Source organism: Gossypium arboreum, chromosome 7 (assembly GCF_025698485.1).
Source record: "Gossypium arboreum isolate Shixiya-1 chromosome 7, ASM2569848v2, whole genome shotgun sequence".
In the NCBI taxonomy this organism is placed as follows: domain Eukaryota; kingdom Viridiplantae; phylum Streptophyta; class Magnoliopsida; order Malvales; family Malvaceae; genus Gossypium; species Gossypium arboreum.
The window spans coordinates 88,300,752-88,321,467 of record NC_069076.1 but is presented as its reverse complement, the minus strand read 5'-3'; the positions used below and the strand labels follow the sequence as shown (position 1 = coordinate 88,321,467).

The 20,716-nt window shown below is 34.2% G+C and overlaps 3 protein-coding genes across 6 annotated transcripts; 1 reads left to right on the top strand and 2 right to left on the bottom strand.

Moving 5' to 3' along the window:
• Window positions 1-10,872: 10,872 nt before the first annotated feature.
• LOC108467598 (putative E3 ubiquitin-protein ligase XBAT31) lies at window positions 10,873-13,901 on the top strand. 3 transcript variants are annotated; one of them, XM_053031161.1, is made up of 8 exons: window positions 10,873-11,454; window positions 11,604-11,666; window positions 11,762-11,833; window positions 11,939-12,060; window positions 12,177-12,317; window positions 12,439-12,546; window positions 12,642-12,900; window positions 13,185-13,901. In XM_053031161.1, exons 1-8 carry the CDS (start codon window positions 11,275-11,277, stop codon window positions 13,578-13,580), a joined length of 1,341 nt encoding a protein of 446 aa, XP_052887121.1. In that variant the 5' UTR covers window positions 10,873-11,274; the 3' UTR covers window positions 13,581-13,901. The 3 variants fall into 3 exon arrangements, with proteins under 3 accessions (XP_052887121.1, XP_017623783.1, XP_017623784.1); XM_017768294.2 differs by having other exon boundaries at window positions 10,874-11,454; window positions 11,604-11,663; XM_017768295.2 differs by having other exon boundaries at window positions 10,875-11,497; window positions 11,604-11,663.
• A 354-nt stretch (window positions 13,902-14,255) lies between these two features.
• On the bottom strand, window positions 14,256-16,567 carry LOC108469322 (uncharacterized protein At3g17950-like). Of its 2 annotated transcripts, none has more exons than XM_017770211.2 (3): window positions 16,170-16,567; window positions 15,838-15,993; window positions 14,256-14,926 (listed from the first exon to the last, which is right to left on the bottom strand). In XM_017770211.2, the coding sequence occupies exons 1-3, from the start codon at window positions 16,179-16,181 to the stop codon at window positions 14,441-14,443; spliced, it is 654 nt and encodes a 217-aa protein (XP_017625700.1). In that variant the 5' UTR covers window positions 16,182-16,567; the 3' UTR covers window positions 14,256-14,440. The 2 variants fall into 2 exon arrangements, with proteins under 2 accessions (XP_017625700.1, XP_017625701.1); XM_017770212.2 differs by having other exon boundaries at window positions 15,838-15,990; window positions 16,170-16,564.
• A 1,880-nt stretch (window positions 16,568-18,447) lies between these two features.
• Window positions 18,448-19,494, bottom strand: LOC108469248 (cyclin-dependent protein kinase inhibitor SMR3). Its single transcript, XM_017770139.2, has one exon. It carries the CDS (start codon window positions 19,051-19,053, stop codon window positions 18,544-18,546), a length of 510 nt encoding a protein of 169 aa, XP_017625628.1. The 5' UTR covers window positions 19,054-19,494; the 3' UTR covers window positions 18,448-18,543.
• Between the last annotated feature and the right edge of the window lie 1,222 nt (window positions 19,495-20,716).

Sequence of the window (20,716 nt, the reverse complement as noted above, 5' to 3'; positions counted from 1 at the left end):
ACTTCTCTTAATGATTTATTTGCCTTATAAGGACCTCAAATTTTGAATTCCATAGCTATTTGATCATTCTAGCTACTAGAATTCAACTTTCACATTTTATATAATTTAGTCCTTTCCCCTTAATTAAATATGAAATCGGTAAAATTTTCGTAACGAAATTTTCATATGAATTATTTACCATAATATAGACCATACAATAATATTAAAATAATTTTTCCTTCAAACTCGAATTTGTGGTCCCGAAAATACTATTTCGATTTCACTAAAAATGGGTTGTTACAACTCTCTCTCCTTTAAAGAATTTTCGTCCTCGAAAATCTTACCAATAAAGAGGTTCGGGTATTGCTTTCTCATTGTTTCCTCTAGTTCCCAATAAGCTTCTTCTATTCCGTGTTGTTGCCATGGAACTTTCACTAAAGCTACCTTTTTTTATTTTTTAACTTTTTCGTCTCATGTGCCAAAATTTTAATCAATTCCTCACTGTAAGTCATGTCAGGTTGAATCTCAACTTCGTCAGAGAAATAACTTGTGAAGGATCTGACTGATACCGTCGCAACATCGACACGTGGAAAACATTATGAATCCTTTCAGGCTTTGGGGGTAATACTAATCGGTACGCAACAGGTCATATTCTTTCAATGATCTCTTATAGTCCGATGAACTGTGGGTTCAATTTTCCTTTACGGCCAAATCAAAGGACTTTCTTTCAAGGTGATACTTTCAAGAATACCTTGTCTCCGACTTGAAATTCTATCTCTTTTCGTTTAAGATCAGCATAAGACTTTTAACGATCAGAGGTAGCTTTCAAACTATCCCGAATCACTTTCACCTTTTCTTTAGTCTCACTATTATCTCAACTCCATATATCTTTTTCTCACTAAGTTCAGTCTAGTACAATGGAGTTTTACATTTACAACCATACAGAGCTTCATACAGTGCCATTTTAATGTTTAATTGATAGCTATTATTGTATGCAAATTCAACTAAATGTTTCCTAGTTACCTTCGAATTCTAGCACATAACATCGAAGCATATCTTCTAAAATCTGTATCACACATTCGGATTGACCATCAATCTGAGGATAGAGTGCAGTACTAAAATGTAACTGCGTACCCAGAGCTTCTTGCAATTTGTTCCAAAATCGAGATATAAATCGAGGATCTCTGTCTAAAATAATAGAGACCGGCACTCCATGTAATCTGACAATCTCAGAAACATATAACACTGCTAATCTGTCGGGGAAAAAATCCATATGTACTGGAATAAAATGTGCAGACTTTGTCAAACGATCAACAACTACCTAAATAGCATCTTTGTTTTTTGAAGATAAGGGTAATCCTGACACAAAGTCCATAGTAATTCTCTCCCATTTCCATTTCGATATCGTAATGGCTGTAATAATCCCAAAGGAACTTGATGTTCAACTGTAACTTGCTTACATATCAATCATTTAGATACAAATTTGAAAATATCTCGTTTCATTCCCGGCCACCAGTACATCTTTTTCAAATCACTATATATTTTGTTACTCCCCGGATAAACAAACATAGTATTACTATGAGCTTCGTGTATAATCTTCTGTACTAGCTTTGAATTCTTCGGTACACATACTCGGCCCCTGAACATAAGACAATCACTAGATCCAATCTGAAATTTTGAATCAAAAATTGAGAATCGAAAATTGACTTACATTGTATATGTTTAGCTTGTAATTCATCATCAATTTTCTGAGCCTCGTAGATCTGTTGCAGAAATGTCGGTTTAGTTTTTAACTTAGCTATGATTGAACCATCATTAGACAAAGATAACTGGGTTTTCATTACTCGTAAAGCAAATAAAGTTTTTCCGCTCAAAGCATCTGTAACCACATTGGCTTTTCCTGGATGATAATCAATAATCAAATCATAATCTTTTTTAGTTTAAGCCACCTACGCTGTCTCATGTTCAAATCTTTTTACGTCATCAGATATTTCAAACTTTTATGATTAGTAAATATATGACACTTTTCACCAAACAGATAGTGTCACCAAAATTTTAATGCAATAACAATGGCTGCCAATTCTAAATCATGTATCGGGTAATTCTTTTCAGGTGGTTTTAACTGTCTAGAAGCATAGGCTATGACTTTACCTTCTTGTATCAAGACACAGCTCAAACCATTTAATGATACATCACTCTAAATTACAAATTCTTTACCCGATTCAGGTTGAACTAGTACAGGTGTTCCTGTCAATAAAGCTTTCAATCTGTCAAAACTCTACTGGCATTTATCAGTCCATTCAAACTTTACATATTTCTGTAACAATCGTGTCATCAAAGAAGCTATCATCAAAAATCCTTATACAAATCTCCGATAGTAACCAACTAACTTCAGACACATTTTTCGGTGGTTTCCAATTAACAATAACTAAAATTTTATTCGGATCCACCCTGATACCTTCTGCAAATACTATATGTCTAAGGAAACCGACTTCTTGAAGCCAAAATTCACATTTACTGAATTTGGCATACAGTTGTTTCTCAAGCAAAGTTTGCAGCACAATTTTCAGATGATCATCATGTTCATTTTCATTCCGAGAATATACCAGGATATCATCAATGAATACCACCACAAATCAATCCAAGTATGGTCTAAAAATTCTGTTCATTAGATCCATAAATACTGCAGGTGCATTTGTTAAGAAAAATAGCATTACAAGAAATTCATTGTGCCCATACTTGGTTCTGAAATCTGTTTTTGGCATATCCGAGTCTTTTACTCGTAACTGATAGTAACCAGAACAAAGATCAATCTTCAAAAACACAGTAGCACCTTTTAACTTATCAAACAAGTCATCAATACGAGGCAGTGGATACTTTTTCTTTATTGTAACTTTGTTGAGCTACCGGTAATCAATACATAATCTCAACGACCCATCTTTCTTTTTAACAAATAGAACCAATGCACCCCAAGGTCAAAAACTAGGTCGAGCAAATCCTCTGTTAGTTAATTTTTGTAACTGTGCTTTCAACTCTTTTAACTCTGTAGGGCCCATTTTGTAAGGTGCTATAGCTATAAGAGTTGCCCCCGGAACAAGATCTATAGAAAATTCCACCTCTCTGACCGGCGGTAATCCGGGTAATTCCTTTGGAAACACATCAGGAAACTCACAAACAACTGGCACTGACTTAATCTTTGATTCAAATACTTTAGTGTCCAACACATATGCAAGATAGGCATCATACCCTTTTCTGATATATTTGTGCTGACACGGCTGATATCACATTAGACAACCCATTCAGTTTATCAAATTCAATATGGAGCAATTCACCATTCTGACATTTTAATACAATATATTTCTATTTATAATTTACCACTACATCATGCTGAGTTAGCCAGTTTATACCCAAAATTACATCAAATTCATCAAATGACAATAACATGAAATCAGCCAAGAAACAATAATCCTGTACCATTAACAGACAATTTTTACAAATTTTATCTACCATCACAAACTGGCCCAGGGGGTTTGAAACTTTAACCACGAATTCAGTGAACTCAATAGGTGAATTTTTAACTGATACTAAATTCGTGCATATGTATAATTGTGTTGAACCAGGATCAATCAAAGTAGAAATATCGGTATCAAAAAGAGAAAAAGTACCAGCAATAATGTCAAGTACAGAGGCCTATTCACGTGCATGTATAGCATATGTTCTTGTTGGTGCTTATGCTTCAAAATTGGTAGTTGAATCTTTTGTCACTCCTCAACTACCACAACATTACTGGGGTTACGAGGTGGTCTACCTCTCGAAGCAAGGTTGTTCGGCCTTGAAGTCTGAACAGTATCTTTTTCAGGCTTTTCTGGGCAGCCTCTGAGATAATGATCAAGAGAATCACATTTAAAGCATGCCCCACTTCTTATGCTGCATTCCTCAAAATGTAATTTATTACAATGTTTGCATCTAGGTTTGGGGTTACTAATACTTCCTACACTTGCTGCGGATAGAGCCGGAGATCTCGGATTTAAATGTTGAGTACCTCGATCTCTCCCAGAATAACCTGGAGATGTGACAAAATGATCATGATATTTCTTCGATTTCTTTGAAGCTGATGGTTATGACTTCCCCATAAATCTTTTACTCGAAGTCCGGGCTTCTATCTCTGCTTACTTTTTATCTCTGCTTAGCTCTTTGACTTTATGTGCCCAGTCAACCAACACCACAAATTCCTTTAGTTCTAGAATCCCAACCAATAACTTAATGTCTTCGTTTAATCCTTCTTCAAAAAGTTTACATATGGCAACTTCAGTCGGAACACAGTCTCTGGCATACTTGCTCAATCTGAAAAATTCTCGTTTGTACTTAGATACTATCATATTTCCCTTTTTAAGCTCTAAAAATTCTTTTATTTTCTGATCCAAAAATCTCTAACTAATATAATTCTTTCTGAATTCTGTTTGGAAAAATTCTCATGTAATATTTTTCTTTGATACAACAGAAGTCAGGGTATTCCACCACTGATAACCTGAATCTTTTAACAGTGATACAACATATTTCAGACACTCAGTTGGTGTACATAATAATTCATCTAAAACCCTGATGGTATTCTCTAACCAGAATTCTGCCCTTTTTGGATCGTCTTCAGTAGTAGCCCTAAATTCTTCTACCCCATATTTACGAATTTTATCTACTGGAGGCTTACTAGTTTTAACAGGTTCTGTACCTGGTGGTATATCAGGAACTAGTTAAGGGACAGGAGGATGAGGTTGTTGTACAACAGGATTTGTTCTCAAGAATTCAATGAACCATTCGTTCATCATTTCAAAGAAAGCTTCTTTTGCGTCCTCACCTCAGCCCTCAAATACGAGCCTTCTACTGCTTGAAGCAGCTCTTTGAACTGAAGCTTAAGCATTACTCTCAGCTTCCTAGGATTCAGCTCAGTTGGACGACATTACTATATGAAAAACATGTTTAAAATGGTCAGGAGTTATGACCATGTATAGTTAAACTCGTACTTGCTATATTAGTCAGAGAATCGACTAAATCGTAGCTCTGATACCAATAAATAAAACACCCCTAATCCCTATCCGTCACCGGAACATGGTCACAGAGCATTACCGGAGTTTACAGATCAATTACAAAAAAATTCATATCATTTACTATTCATATATGAAATTAATCATATTGTCCCTTAAATGGGCTCTCAAGACTCAAAATATGCAATTAAAACAAGTCGGGACTAAATCGGGAACTCAAAAATTTTTTCTCGAAATTTTAAAATTTTCTTTAAGTACAAGGGACACACGCCCGTGGCTAAGCCATGTGGCTCACATGGCCAAATGACACCCCGTGTCCCAAACCGTGTAGGCATTCAGTGTGAGGCATACAGCCGTGTCCCAGCCCGTGTTCAAATTAAGGTAGCTATTGACTTAGGTTACATGGCCAAGCCACACACCCGTGTGTTAGGCCATGTGAACAATTTATTTTATATTAATTAAATGTAGGGGTCACACGGCCAAGTTACATGCCCGTGTGCTAGGTTGTATGTCACACATGACTGAGACACACGCCCGTGTCTCTACCTATGTAAAAATACCTGAGCATTCTATTTCTATATTTTAAATATGCAAGGGACACTCATCCAAACCACACACCTATGCGCATGACACACGGCTGAGGCACACGCTCGTGTGTCTACACGTGTGGACGAAAATAGGCCATTTTCAATGCCACTTTTCTCACGCAAATTTACCTTCAACCTACAACAACACTTGAATACATTCACCAACCAATTCAAGACATTAAAACCAAGCCACAACCAATCTTATGCATGATATATCATCACATGTATTCATGTATTCAAACTTACCTATTTGTATAAACATATAAATTTACCAAAATTCAATCTAATCATACCAAACACATATTTATGTTAATCATATTATACCCTTATACATTTACATCAAACAAGTCATCATTAGCCATTCCAATGGCTAGTTACAACCAACCATATATATGCCATCATTGGCTAACTTAACCTATACATACCATTATACTAAAATGAGTTTGCTATTTATACCAAAATGAACTGACGGATAGTGTGATAATGTTCCAACCGATTCCAACCTTTATGAGCTTTCGAGCACTATAAAACAGAGGAAATAAAATAAAATAAGCTTTTAAGATTAGTAAGTTCATATAACGGGAAATAAACTTACCATTTATTCGCTTTTAAAATAATCATATAAGTGTATCCAAATAAATTAAATCAATATCTAAATACACATACATCCTCATCAAATATACTAGTTATGTAATTCACATAAGCTTCAAGAGACAAGAATGAGCTCATCCTTATTCAATTTTCACCTACATGTATTTATCATATCAAGAATACAATAATCATGTACATATTATATCTTTATATTTCAAGTATTTCTCATAGTAATTCATCTTGAATTTCATATCATCTAATATCAGAACTTTACCCATTAAATCATTTAAAATATCGATAGATACATGGGCAATACATATGAAGTGTACAATACAGTAAATCCATCAACTTATATTTAGGAGTGCTTATAAAAGCACATAAACAGGAAGCATATTCAGGCTAAAACATGAAGCTCATAAGAGCAATGTTCAGGAAGTTCGTGCGAGCCTATAACGGGTAGCTTCGAAGAGCCATTAATCGGGGAGCTTTGGATAGCCATATATCAGAAAGTTCAAGTAAGCCATATCAGGAAGCTCACAAAGAGCCAATTAATGGGAAACTCACGAAGAGTCATAATCGAAAAGCTCATAAAAGCTAAGGTGTGTCCACAACATGTAGGATCACAACCTATCAGGACGCTCTGAAGAGCTATAACGGGAAGCTCGCAAGAACCATCATACATGAAGCTCAGGAGAGCTAATAACCGGACGCTCTTTCGAGCTATGGTGTCTCTGCAACATATGCAAGACCACAACCAATACAGGAGCCCAGTATCTAATCAAATTTCACGTATTCAAACAGGATTTAATATTTACTAGCCTTATCGGATTTATGAATTTATTTCCTAAACATACCAAATTCATAATTCAACATTCACATATACAACATTTCACTCAAACATGTAAATATACACAGTCTAGTTACACGAACTTACCTCGACACTTGTTTGTATACGAGAATATACTAATCCGATACTTTTTATTTTCCTCGATCCAACTCCGTACTAGGTCTATCCGGATCTATACGAGAAAATTTAACTCAATTTACTACAATTCATATTCACTTCAACTCAATTTACATTTTAGGCAAAAGTACCATTTTTCCCCTATACTTTTAATTAATTCTAATTTCATCATTAGGCTCAAAAAATGAAATTCATGCAATTTAATCCTTAATCCAAGCCTAGCTGAATTTTTCATATAACATTTACAGCCCATGTATTTCACAAAAATAAAAAAAAATTCCATGAATTTTACATCTTTTCAATTTAGTCCCTAAATCACAATTTCATGAAAATTTCATTTACAAAAGTTGTTTATCTATCAACAACCTTTCATTTTCTACCATAAATTTTAAATTTACAGCATACTCATCCATGAAAAAATTTTAATAACTTTATAAATTGATCCCTAAAATAGCTAAATTAGGTTATTACGATCTTGGAAATATAAAAATTACTACAAATGAGACAAGAATGCTTACCTAATTGAGCCAATTAAGCTTGCTTGAACTCTTTTCTCTTAGCTAGGGTTTCCATGTATATTAAATGGGGAAGATGATGAAATAAGATGATAATAGTTTATTATCATCTTTAATTATCTCAATTTTCCAATTTTGTCCTTTTCTTTTTTCAATTTTCCATGGATGAATCATCATAAATATCTACTAACTTCTCTTAATGGTCTATTTTGAATTCCATAGCTATTTGATCCTTCTAGCTACTAGAATTCAACTTTCACATTTTATACAATTTAGTCATTTCCCCTAATTAAATATGAAATCAGGAAAACTTTCTTAACAAAATTTTCATATGAATTCTTTACCATAATGCTGGCCATGCAATAATATTAAATAATTTTTCTTTCGGACTCAGATTTTTAGTCCTGAAACCATTATTCCAATTTCACTAAAAACGGATTGTTACATCTCCAACTAATACTCAAATATAGAGAGATCTAGTGATGGTTAAGATGTTGGTTTATCTTTAAATGGTTGTTTATTCAAACTATTTTTAAGGAAAAATTATATTTTTTTTGTGTAGATGTTTTTACCATTATTTTTTCATATATATATATATATATATATATTTATATTTTAATATAATTTTATATGTATGGTCTATTTACATTTATGATGGACTTTTTAAATTTTTACTTATTCAGGTCAAAAACGGTCATCAAAGATTTTACTGGAATTAAAATAAAAATAATTAATATATTATATACTCAAATTAACATGAAAACGAAAAAAATTAATTATTACATGTTTTAAATTACATATATAATCACTCTATATGTCACCACACTTGTCATATATTATTGCTTGATAAATTTAATTGGTCAAAATTTATTATATATTTCTATAATTTCTATATTTTTTATAGTTTTAATTTAAGTTTTCTAATTTTTATAAGTTTTTACAAGTTTTATAACTTTTAAAATTTTAAGAGCTAATACATATGAAGATGAAGATCCTACACCAGTTGTTGCCGGTTAGCAATTGGATCAACATCTGGTGGTTTTTTGAATGCTGACAGGGCTAGATTGATAGAAAATCTTGATGAGGAATTGGCATGTATTGACAAAGACACTCAACATCTTGAGATTTAATTATAGCTCCTTAATCAGCAAAAGACTCGTACTCTTCGTTATAAGGCAAATTTGCTTGCTTGTGGAGTGTAATGTCTTAGCATTTTTTAAGAAAAAAAAAAGTATGAGTTTATAAGTTTAGGGTATATAGTATACTATTTCTGGTGAGAGTGATTTTTTTGTGATATTGGTTTGATGATATTTTCAGACTTATAGCTTAGTACTTTTTTTTTGGCATGTACCTAAAATTGTCTCTGAATATTGCTATATTACTATGATTGTCTATTGTTAGTACTTCTTTACTCTTTTGCATTAATAGTTCGTTTTGTAGTTGTTTTATATAGTTTGATAGTTGAATTAATGGGGAGTATTATGTTGAAGATGATCATTTATCTCTTTTAAATGTGTTGCTGTGTTTTTTTATCAAAATGCAAAAGGGGAAATTGTTATTGCTAGTTTCATAGACCAGATGCAATTCTAGTTACACCTTAGTTTGTATTTGGCAAGTCAATGTAGCTTGTCATATTTGGTTGGCATTTTTTGACCAAAATTGTTTGACTTTTTAAAAGAACATCTTTAAGGATTGTTAGCGTACTCTAATAAAGTCAATATATGGAGAAAATCAAGTCAAGTAAGGAGTTTTAAAGACTTTCAATGTGATTGAGTTTTCTTGTTTGAAGAGATTTGATTTGTAAAGAAGATTATACTAAAAAGTCTTTGTTGATTTATTCTATGTTAAAAATGTTATCGATCTAAATTTAAGGAGATAGAGATTCACATTGGTTGTAATTAAACAAGTCATTATATGCTTATTTAAAAGAAGACTTGTTTTAGTTTTAGGAATGAGATTAATAGACCACATTACGAGGACTTATTTTAATGCAAATTTATTGTGAGCAAATTGTTCTTATTATTCATTTTATAACTAAGCATTCAATGGGAAATTCTTAATTAAAATAATACAGATTCGAATCTTATCATAAAATTGTAATGTGTGGGTCTTCAATTTCAATGTAATGCCTGGATTTTTTTTTTCAATTCTTTATAGTTCTCCATCCTTTGTACTTTATAACGGTTTGACTCTACAATGCTAAGGTTTCAATGCTAAGACGTAAGGTTTAAGTTTACCGACGTGAACTAAGCCTCTACTGGTGGCAGTTGGATGCTGGCTTGGTGATTCTCTTAATTTGAAAAAAAAAAAAAGGAGTTCACATTTATTAATTAGTTGTCTTCCAAAAGCGAGTAATGGGATACAAAGAGCCTTATTTTATAGATTTTGATGACTGAGCATTTTTCCAATATTAAATTCATTAATTGGAGTATTTTAATTGAATTTAAAGCTTTTTTTAAAGGAAAATTGGAGTTAAAGATAAACGATAAATTTTTTTCATTTTGGTACAAGGAGCATGAATTTCTAGATCTCTGCAAAAATATTTTGTTATTAAATTTTAAATTTATATTAATAAAATGTAATGAAATCATTTTAATTTTATTTTTTAGAAATATTAAATTAATTTATCATATTAATAATATCTTGTGGGTGATATTTGAATTGAACACTACTTTTACATTACCATTTTAATTAAGAATTCATATATGAACTTTTATTAAATATATATTAATTTACTATCTCATATTTTTATTGTTATTTTTGGTCCAAAGAAAAAAGAAAGAATGGGTGTAATTGGTTAGAATTAGACTTGAGTCATAAAATGAAGAAAAATGTGCATAACTTGGCAGAAGTCATAAAGCCTAACAGTAATGTGAAAATCATAAAATTCAGCCTAAGGAAAAGATGGCTATTCAACTAACAAATTACCCTTCAAGATTTGGAATCCTATTGTTGGAATCTATTGATGATTTTATGATATCTATGTGCATAAATTAAAAGAGAATAAAAGTGAGAATTCAACACATTTTTATTATTGTAATCATTAGGATGATATACATTCAAACATGTTTTTCTAAGAAATTAAACATTAATAAATAAAAAGAGTGTTTGGTATGCAGAGCAGCAATCCTTTGTAAACCATCAGTTATCTATCTATATAGCATAGCATTCATTCTTTGCAGATATTAAGCTACTCCTAGCTTTGCATATTCTTATTCCCTTGTGGGATTACCCATACTCATGGTAATTAGCCGTTTGCAGAGAGAGAGAAATTCATGGTCCTCTGTACCAAAATGAAAAAAGAAAAAAAAAGTTCATGGTCCCAAACATATCGTTTATCTCCTTACCATAAAAACTTCCAACTCCAATTAAAACATTTAATATTGTAAAAGCACTCCGTCACCAAAATCTATAAAATAAGGCTCTCTGTATCCCATTACTCGCTTTCGGAAGGCAACTACTTAATAAATGTGAACCTTTTTTTTTTTTTTTTTTTTTGCCAAATTTAGAGAAAGGCCAGGCTACCATACAATTGCCGCCACCGGAGGCCTAGCTGACGTCCGGTGGGGAAAGTGAAAACCCTTTTGCTCTTTTGAAAGATGGGTCAGGGGCTGAGTTGTGTAGCGAGTCAAGAGAATGAATTGTTTACTGCAGTACAAGTTGGAGACTTTGAAACTGTGGAAACTTTGTTAGAGAGAGAACCCAATCTTTTGCATCACACAACTGTTTATGATCGCCACTCTGCTCTTCATATAGCAGCTGCTAATGGCCAGATCGAGGTGGGTTGTCCCTTTGGAGGTTTTTGAAGATAAACTTTTTTTGGTTAAGTTTTATTCTAACTTCTTTTACCTTGGTTTTGGCTTTTTGGGTTGTTGAATCCATATATGGTTTCATTCTCTTGATGTAAAGATGGTTTTTTTTTTGGTAGATTTTGGCTATGTTTTTGGAGAAATCCATGAATCCGGATGTAGTGAATCGTCACAAGCAGGTAGTTTTATTTTTGGGAAGTGCGTACTTTTTTTTTTTGGTTATCTATCTATTCTCTATAATTAGTTTTCTATTTTGTTTACTTTTCAATGTTTATAGACTCCACTTATGTTGGCTGCAATGCATGGGAAGATCTCCTGTGTGAAGAGGCTCCTTGAAGCTGGGGCAAATGTAAGTGATTTTTCTTCTTTGTCTTTTCCCTGAATTTTGCAAAATAATCCATTTATATGTATTTGAAATTCTTTTGATTGCAATGATACTATGTCTGATTTTCAGATATTAATGTTTGATTCCCTTCATGGAAGAACTTGCTTACACTATGCAGCCTATTATGGTCACTCTGACTGCCTTCAAGCCATCCTCACTGCTGCTCAATCTAGCCCTGTTGCTGTTTCATGGTCGTCTTTTGTTTCTTTCAAGATTGCTTGACTTTTTTTTTTTTTTATTCATTTGGATAGAAATCTCTATTTTCATTTGATATTATATGTATATCTTTTGTTGGATTTGATATCAGGGGATATGCACGGTTTGTGAATATAAGAGATGGTAGGGGAGCCACTCCCTTGCACTTAGCAGCACGCCGGAAGCAGCCTGAATGCGTACATATCCTGTTATACAATGGTGCTCTTGTTTGTGCATCAACTGGTCGATATGGGTAATAATTCATGTTAAGTTGATAATTCATGAGTATCTGTATTTATTTTATTTTATTTTTTTGGTCAGATGGATAGAATGATTACTTGGAAAAATGACTGTAAATTTGTTGCTTTTTTCAGTTTCCCAGGAAGCACACCTCTTCATTTGGCTGCTAGAGGGGGCTCTCTCGATTGCATTCGTATGTTGTTGGCTTGGGGTGCAGATCGTCTTCAAAGAGATGCATCTGGGTATAGTTTAATTTTATTATTTACATTTATGGATATCTACATGCATTTATATCTTTTGGTGTATAATCGTTTTTGTTATGTTCATATCTTTACAGGAGAATATCATTTGTCGTTGCGCTAAAACACAAACATGGAGCTTGTGCAGCTCTTCTAAATCCTTCATCAGCAGAACCTCTTGTCTGGCCAGCAACTTTAAAGTTCATTACCGAGCTTAATGAAGAGGCAAAATCACTATTAGAACGGGCCTTAATGGAGGCTAACCGGGAAAGGGAAAAGAACATCTTAAAGGGAACAGCTTACTCACTTCCATCACCCTCACATTCTGACTCAGGGTTAGATGACTGTGTTTCGGAGGTATTCCTTAAAATGTATAGACTAGCCCTTCAAGCTAGGTTTTCAATGGTGCTTCTCTTGGCATCATATTAGTTCAGTTCATTACGAAATTGAGATGTAATACAAAGTCTTGAGGGTATACCAATTTACAGCATAAACTTCGTACTTTAGCGTATCCGTTTTTGCATTGACCCTACTCTTTAGCAATCGACTGCTAGGTTTCTGTTATGCTAGTAAAATTTGAACATAGTTTCCATTTGGCAATAATGGAGTTGATATATTCATTGTGGAATTATTTGGTGCAGGCTAGCGATACTGAAGTATGCTGTATATGCTTTGAGCAGCTATGCACTATTGAAGTTCAAGACTGTGGCCACCAGATGTGTGCACAATGCACAGTTGCCTTGTGCTGTCACAACAAGCCAAACCCTGTGACTGCAAGCCTAACAACCCTGGTTTGCCCCTTTTGCCGGAGCACCATTGTCCGACTGGTGGTAGCCAAGATGAAATGTTATGACGATACCAATCGCTCTACTGAAGAAGATAGTACTTCAAAGCCAAGAAAATCAAGAAAGCCAAGGAATTTCAGTGAGGGAAGCAGCAGCTTTAAAAGTTTATCCGCAATAGGTTCATTCAGCAAGATTGGTGGCCGTAGCTCAGGAAGGTTTGCTGCAGAAAATGAATGGATTGATAAGCCTTGAAACTTGGCACTTTGTCAGCCATTGCTTATTGAAAGTTTCAGATTGTCACATTCCTTTTCACACAACGAAGGAAAATAAAGAAACGGCAGAGAGAAAAAATCTAGCAATCATGGTGAGGACTGGACTCATTTGGTCTATATACATGTGAAATAGGTGAGGTCCATCTGCTACAAAAGAAAAGAAGTGAGCTTGCTTAGTGTTATTTTGTTAGGGTTGGTAAGTTTGGTTTATTTTGTTGTAATCTTTGTTTACTTGAGACTGAGATGAACAATGCTACTTAAAATTCAATTTTTATATTTAAATGTTTTAATTTACAAATGATTAATAGGTGTGAAAAGTTTACTTTTAAAAAAGGGAAAAAAAGGTGAGAATGACATGTGGAAGAAGATTTGAAGTAGATAGTTGGAGTATGGTAGGGCCAATGAGTGAAGGGAAAGGCAAATCAATTGGGGGACGGACATGAAAACTTAGAGCAAGGGCCGAAGGCTCCATTTTTAGTTGGCCTTTGCCTTTTTGGCTTTTTATATAATAACAAATGCTTTTGTTTTTTGTTTTGTTCTTTTTAATATATAGGACACGAACCATGTACCTACTTGTTTGTTATGCTTGATGGTGATAGCCCATGGTTACATTCAATCATCGAAAAAGTATTTAATATTATAGAAAACCTAAAGATTTTGTAGGAAAAGGAGCTTCATGAAAAGATTGATTCAGTTAAGCTTTAAAAACCGAAGAAAAAGGAAAAACAAACAGTAATATATGACAAAGAGAATAAAGCTTAGTCCTCCCTAACCTCTAAAGCATACCAAATTGAATCATCAGAAATAATGAGATGCAAAGGCATAAATGGAGGGAAGGGTTCAGGTTTGTCCACACATGCATGAAAGCAGAACTGGAACTCCATTAGTTTTACCATCATTATCTAGTTGGCCCTTCTTTTGAGTCTCAGCATCTGCAACATGGCATGAACTTGTTCGAGGAGGAGCGATGCAGCCATTAATGAATAGGGAGTTTGATTCTATATTGGGTTGAGCCTGCAGGGCAAGTTCGTCAGGTCCATTGACGGTAGGACTGTGGTTCCTTCTATATCCACTGGCTGCTCTTCTTTCCACCGCAAGGAAGTGGCCGAGTGATGGAGCATTGTTTGCATTATTAACATTCTCAGCATCGGTATTATCCCTTGAACATAAGGAAAACAGCCAAACTTTTGATCTGTTGTTTCGTTTTTCTCTTGTTGCTTCAGCTTTCCTTCCTCTTATGGATCTTTTCGAGAGTTCCCAGATGCTAGAAACACCGATTAGGCTCCCAAGCGTAATGCTCTTATCATGGAAAAAGGAACCAGTAGACTGACAATCAAGCAAACAAGAGATATCAGTAAAACATTGTACAAATCAACTTACAAATCCACCTGCAGAAATCACTAGAAGCAAGATGCTTTATACGCGGTATTCTTAGGACACTTCTTCAAATAATTACGCCAAATATCATGAAATAAGCAACTAGCCAAATGTATCATTACCATAAATTTTCACTTCTTTATATAAAATCTCATCACATTTTGGTCAAATTATGTGCTTCATCAGATATATGATATAGAGGCCCAGCAGCAGCAGTATATCTGAGTGAGTTGACATGATTAATGTGTAATCACCAGCACCAGCACATTACAAATAAAGTCAATGCCGGCTACTGTTGATTGCAATTATTAAGTGCCGGTAGCTTAAGACCTCACCTATGAAACAAAAACACCTAATAGCAGCACTTCACTCTTAAAATTATGGCAGAAAGCACCAAATCAGGCTCCACATGACAACCCCAACCGCAGAGCTCGGATAGAGAAAAAGGTAACTACCAATGCTAGGACTTGAATCCCAAACTTGTTTGATGCTACCTCTTAAGAACCCACTCCGTTTACTTTTAGCAAATTTGTCAAAAACAGTTTGTTTAATGGAGCAAGAGAAAGGGGAGATTTTACTGCCCTACCAAATAAAGAAATCATCTAATAGCACTATTCAATGTTGTTGTAAATTGGGTATTAGTTTACTACCCTACAAAAGAAGACAAGAAAAATCAACAAAAAGAAATGCATTTCTCCAGTAAACTAGCAAGCATGTTTGTGCAAGAAAAAACCAAAAAGGCTACAGTGGTAAAACAAAAACAAAAACCCAAGACAAGACCACAGAACTTGTACCAATCTAAGCAAAATTACAGCCAAAATATGTATAGTTTTTCCAGTGAGACTGAGTCACTCACTGACCTCTGTGTCTAAATCTGAAGAGGAATCTGTGGAGGAAGTTGGGGAACCAGTGAGTATAGTGTTGAATGATATTGATCCTGAGTAATCATGGTTTCTTCCAGGCAACCCAACTCTCACATTCAGGGGCTGCAATCCCAGGGGCCAACCTTCTTCCTGCTATCAAATAAAAAACCAATTTATCATATAACTGTACTAACATCAACAATATGACAAACAGCAAGTAGACACACACACATTAATATCATAGAGGAATTTAAAGAAGAAAAATAGACACCCCAAAACTATTAAGAGACAACCCATGAGAGAATAACCAGAGAGAAGACAAGCATTACCTGATGAGCCATGTCACTGCTGAAGTACTTTGTGAGCGTGACTTGATTGATCTTTACGAAAAGTAGATATGAGATATATGAACCAAGAAAAGAAAAACCCTAAAATCTATAGATTAGTAACCAACTTAAAGCAAGTAAAGTGAACTGGTTATAGATGTTCATATATATGGACTTTGAAGAACAACATTGGTTACATGTCAGAGAGAGAGAGACAGGGTGAAAGGACAAGAGTAAAAACAAGCTGAAGATAGTCAAAGAAAGGAAATAAAATGAGTAAAAGAGTCTTGTCATTTGGAAGCATTCTTTCACTTTGCTTTGCAAAAGAAAACAAAAACAAAATCATTATATACTTTGAATTAAATAAAAATTGTAATCAGAAGATAAAGGCTCCACGGGCAGTTCAGATGTTTGTCCTTGAAATTTTACTTAATATACCCAACTTGCATTTAACTATGTTCTTCATCACTGTAAGATGCTTGCCATTGATTATAAATGTTGTAAACTTGAAACTTTGTGACCAGCAAACAGAGCAAATTTTATCGGTATACGTTAAAACCACGAGTTCATATAAGTTTTATTTGTCAACTGGGTGCAAAAATATTGAGTAATTTGGTCATACAAGGAATTCATACAAAGGAGAATCCAAGAAAGTGGAAGGGTAAGGGGCCAAGTAGTCAACTTTTGCCTTGGTGGATGGCAATAACAAAGCACATACTAGAAGTCTTTGATTGTCCAAATCTCAATCAAGTATGTACCTTTTTCCCCTTGGTCTACAAAAACAGTAGTCTCAGCCCAAGTTTTCAAGTTTTAAGACCCCACAAGATATGGGTCTCAAGGAACCCAATTAAGTGCTGTTTTCATTATCTGCAATGTCATCAGACCATATCATTAATATGCAAGGGTCCCAAACTCAATTTCGGCTTTTATCATTGGGGCAAACCTACAAGTTGGCTAACCATTGTGAGAATCAACTAGGGATGGGTTACATGGGCTAGCCATGAAGTATTTAGCTGATGATCTAGCTTTGGTTAGCTAATGTCCTTCTGTTTTGGGCTAAGTATTGGGCTAATTAGACAGTATTCCAAGGTCCATTCATTTATAGTTTGCAGGGAACACAATTTCTGACAGATTACCTGTCAGGAATTGCATGCTGCACATGTTATTAAAAAACCCTACGACAAAAAAGCTAGCAGTAGCACGCAGTAATTTACTATCCCTTTAAATCATTATTATCAGGTTGTTTCCAGGAAGATGATGAGCATGGCTGGCTATTTTTTACTTTGTATTCATTTTTCTAATACTCTAGTGGGGGAATATACATAGCTTCGTATGTCCTGTAAGAATGTTACTGTATTAACAACACCTTAGCTTGCAGGCTTTGCTTGTACCAAGTTTCACAGAACGATACCCTCTCCATCTTTTCATTTTTTTTTTCTGAAGAATGTAGAAATACTGATACATTTTGAAAAACTAAAGAAAACCCAAATGCCCCATTTTATAAATTCTTATGTGTATCGAATGCCAACATGTATATATGAAGTCCAAAATGTCAAATATATAGTAATAATATAGCATGAATGATTAAGCTCAATAAATATTAACATGAAAGTAGATATGTTGCAATTCCAAGAAATTACTTCCTTTCGGGAATGTACCTTTTTATTGTTGAAAACGAGATGATGATCATGTATTGTCATAAAGCAAAACATGAACTATCATTTTCAGTTCTTTATTAACTAAGAGCGAACATATATTTATATCAATTTTAATATTTTCTTTATTATTTAAATATATTTATATTATTCTTTGGATCACAATGTATACTGTGTTTTATTTATTTTTATACTTAGAAGGGAAAAAAACTACCTTGAATTTAGCGAAAGCATCTATTATTTACTGCCAGGATAATTTGTGATCAGAGAGAATATCCCACTTGAGTTTGCTCACCCAACTGGTAAAAACAAGAGTATGTTTGCTTCTCTTGGGAAAGTCAATGGCAACCCCATTTTCTCAACTCAAAATAAAGTCAATGCCACATTCTATCACAAAAGAAGACTCCATTTTCACTCCATTCAAAAGCTTTGACATAGAGAACCCAAAGTCTATGGGGAAAGCAGACAAAAAAGGAACCCCCAAGAATCCAAAGCTGAAACCCATGATGATTTTCTAGTTCAACTTGATGAATCTTTATGTTTTTTAGATCTGGGTTCTGTTAAAAACACCCAAAAACATGGGGAAAAAAAAGGAACATAAATTAACAGAAGCTAATGCGTTGAAATATTGAAGCTGAAAATAGCATTGATGAAGAGAGAAAAAGAAAAATGATTCTAAATTCTTCACAGAAATACATGATATCTATCTATATATTTTAACATCAGTTGAAGTCACTTCCTTGTCTGACTTTCTTAATCTTGTTCCCTAGATCTGCAAGAAGAGCCGGAGGAAATAAAGACTCCATCTCTTTAGTGAAATCAAGCAGGATTCGACGGCCAAAGGCTTTTCGTTTGGGTGAAATGGGGAGAGATTTCGGTTTTCTTGGTGCAGGTGGGCACTTGAGGATGACAGGAATTTTATGGTCCGAAGAAGTTGGAGTCTTGAACCCATCGTTGTTTCTATCCTCCTCATCATCAACCTTTGGACATGGCAATTTTAACTCCAAAGGAGCCATCTTCAACGTCTTGCATTTGTCTTCTTGTTGATCTTGTCCTAGTCTTTCTTCTTTTTGCTGCTGAGGCTCATCATAATCGTCTTGGAAAGTCGTAATTTGACATTCATCTCCTTGTTGTAACACTAAAGGAGGGCGTCGTCTAACCAAGAAACTGATTTCCATGCTACTGGTTAGATCTTTCTCAGTGAGAAACATCTCTGAATTCGACACACCCATGAATTTAGCTCCCGTACATGAAGAAACCAAGCCCCGCCCCCCCCCCCCCTTGGTCGCCCCAAAAAAAATCGTAAAGTCCAATCAAGAAAAATGAGCTCTAGGATCGAGATCAGAAAGATAGATGATCATATGCATTGAAAAAGACAACAAGTACAAGGTAGTTACCCTAAAACCCAAGGCATGAAAAGCCTGGAAGAGAAGGAAGGAACAAAAGATGGGAAGGGGCGCTACTTCATCACATCACCATCTTTCTTGATTGTTTCTTTGGAATTTAGCTCTCTCTCTCTCTCTCTCTCTCTCTCAAGATGTCTGTGATGAAGAAAGCAAAACAGATATAGGCTTTGAAAACACCCTTTGGCGAAGGATCCAATGCAGCACCATATATAATCACACCCACACAAATCTTTCTCTTTCACATCCTATCTCTATATCTCTATATATAATAAATAAAAAGTCTCTTTCTAGCTTACCTGTTATTATTATTATTTATTTTTCTTGAGAGGGTGAAGTCACTTTTACTCTTACTAAAAGCTAGCGTCACCCATTAACTAACTATATACAAAACAAATCGCGTTTACTCGATCGCTTTTTTCCTCTTTGATGCATCAAACCACGTGGTTTACTACATGGACTCAAAGGAGAGATATGCCATTTGATATCAGTATTCAAATGTGTTATTATTATTATATTTCCATGAATTTTCGTTGTTGTTTGTTTTGTAAGTAAAAGAAAATGTTATAATAATAATTTTTCATGTCCGAAAGAAGACATTGTAGGGTTGTCCGGCTTTAAGCCATGTACCCCATGTTGTGATCCACTCCTTGGACATTGGTTGCTGGTTTTTTGGATCTCTTACAAGAAGGGTTGCCAGGGATCAATGGGGGTTCTAAATGATTGTCAAAGCAAACCTGCAAAAAATATATATATTTCTCGAGCAATATCATTGCCATTCATTATTTTTTTCTTTTTTACTTTGCTTTCTTAATGGCCTGGCCTCATATACTAATCACGATTCATAATTGAACTATTGAAGCTCATAATTTTAAGATGCAGCAAGAGCATGATACTATGTATATATGTAGGAGATCCCAATTACAACATAAATCTGTTTCACAAAATTATATATAGATCAGAGATACAAATGGAGAAACCCAAAGTCAAACACGCACACATATATATGGGATATTATGAGGATATGAGTTAAGGTCACATACAAACCAGAGTTTTAGCATCGCCTCTCCAAAGAGGACTAGATATGGTAAAATATGGTAGAGAAGTGAAACAATATTCAAGAATGTGAAATGATTCTCCAAAAGCATAGAGACTGAGATCCAGGTATTGTATTTAATAAATTCAAGGCCTTTTTTGTTTCCCCCACATATTTTCCAATAGAACAGAAAGCTGCAGTGCATGTTTTCACATGGGTCCCATTGCAATACATTGGAAGGAATGCTTTTGATTTTAGGCTTAGGATTCCTGCACTGGAAACTGGATATGCTACACACTGAGATTTGATTTATATTTTGATTTTTTAACTAATGTATACTAGAATTCTATAACCACGCATTTATACATTAATAAACAAATGTAAATTTTAAAATTAATAATAATACAAATGCAATATTTTGAAATTAAAATCAAAATATAGATTAAATAGTAAGTA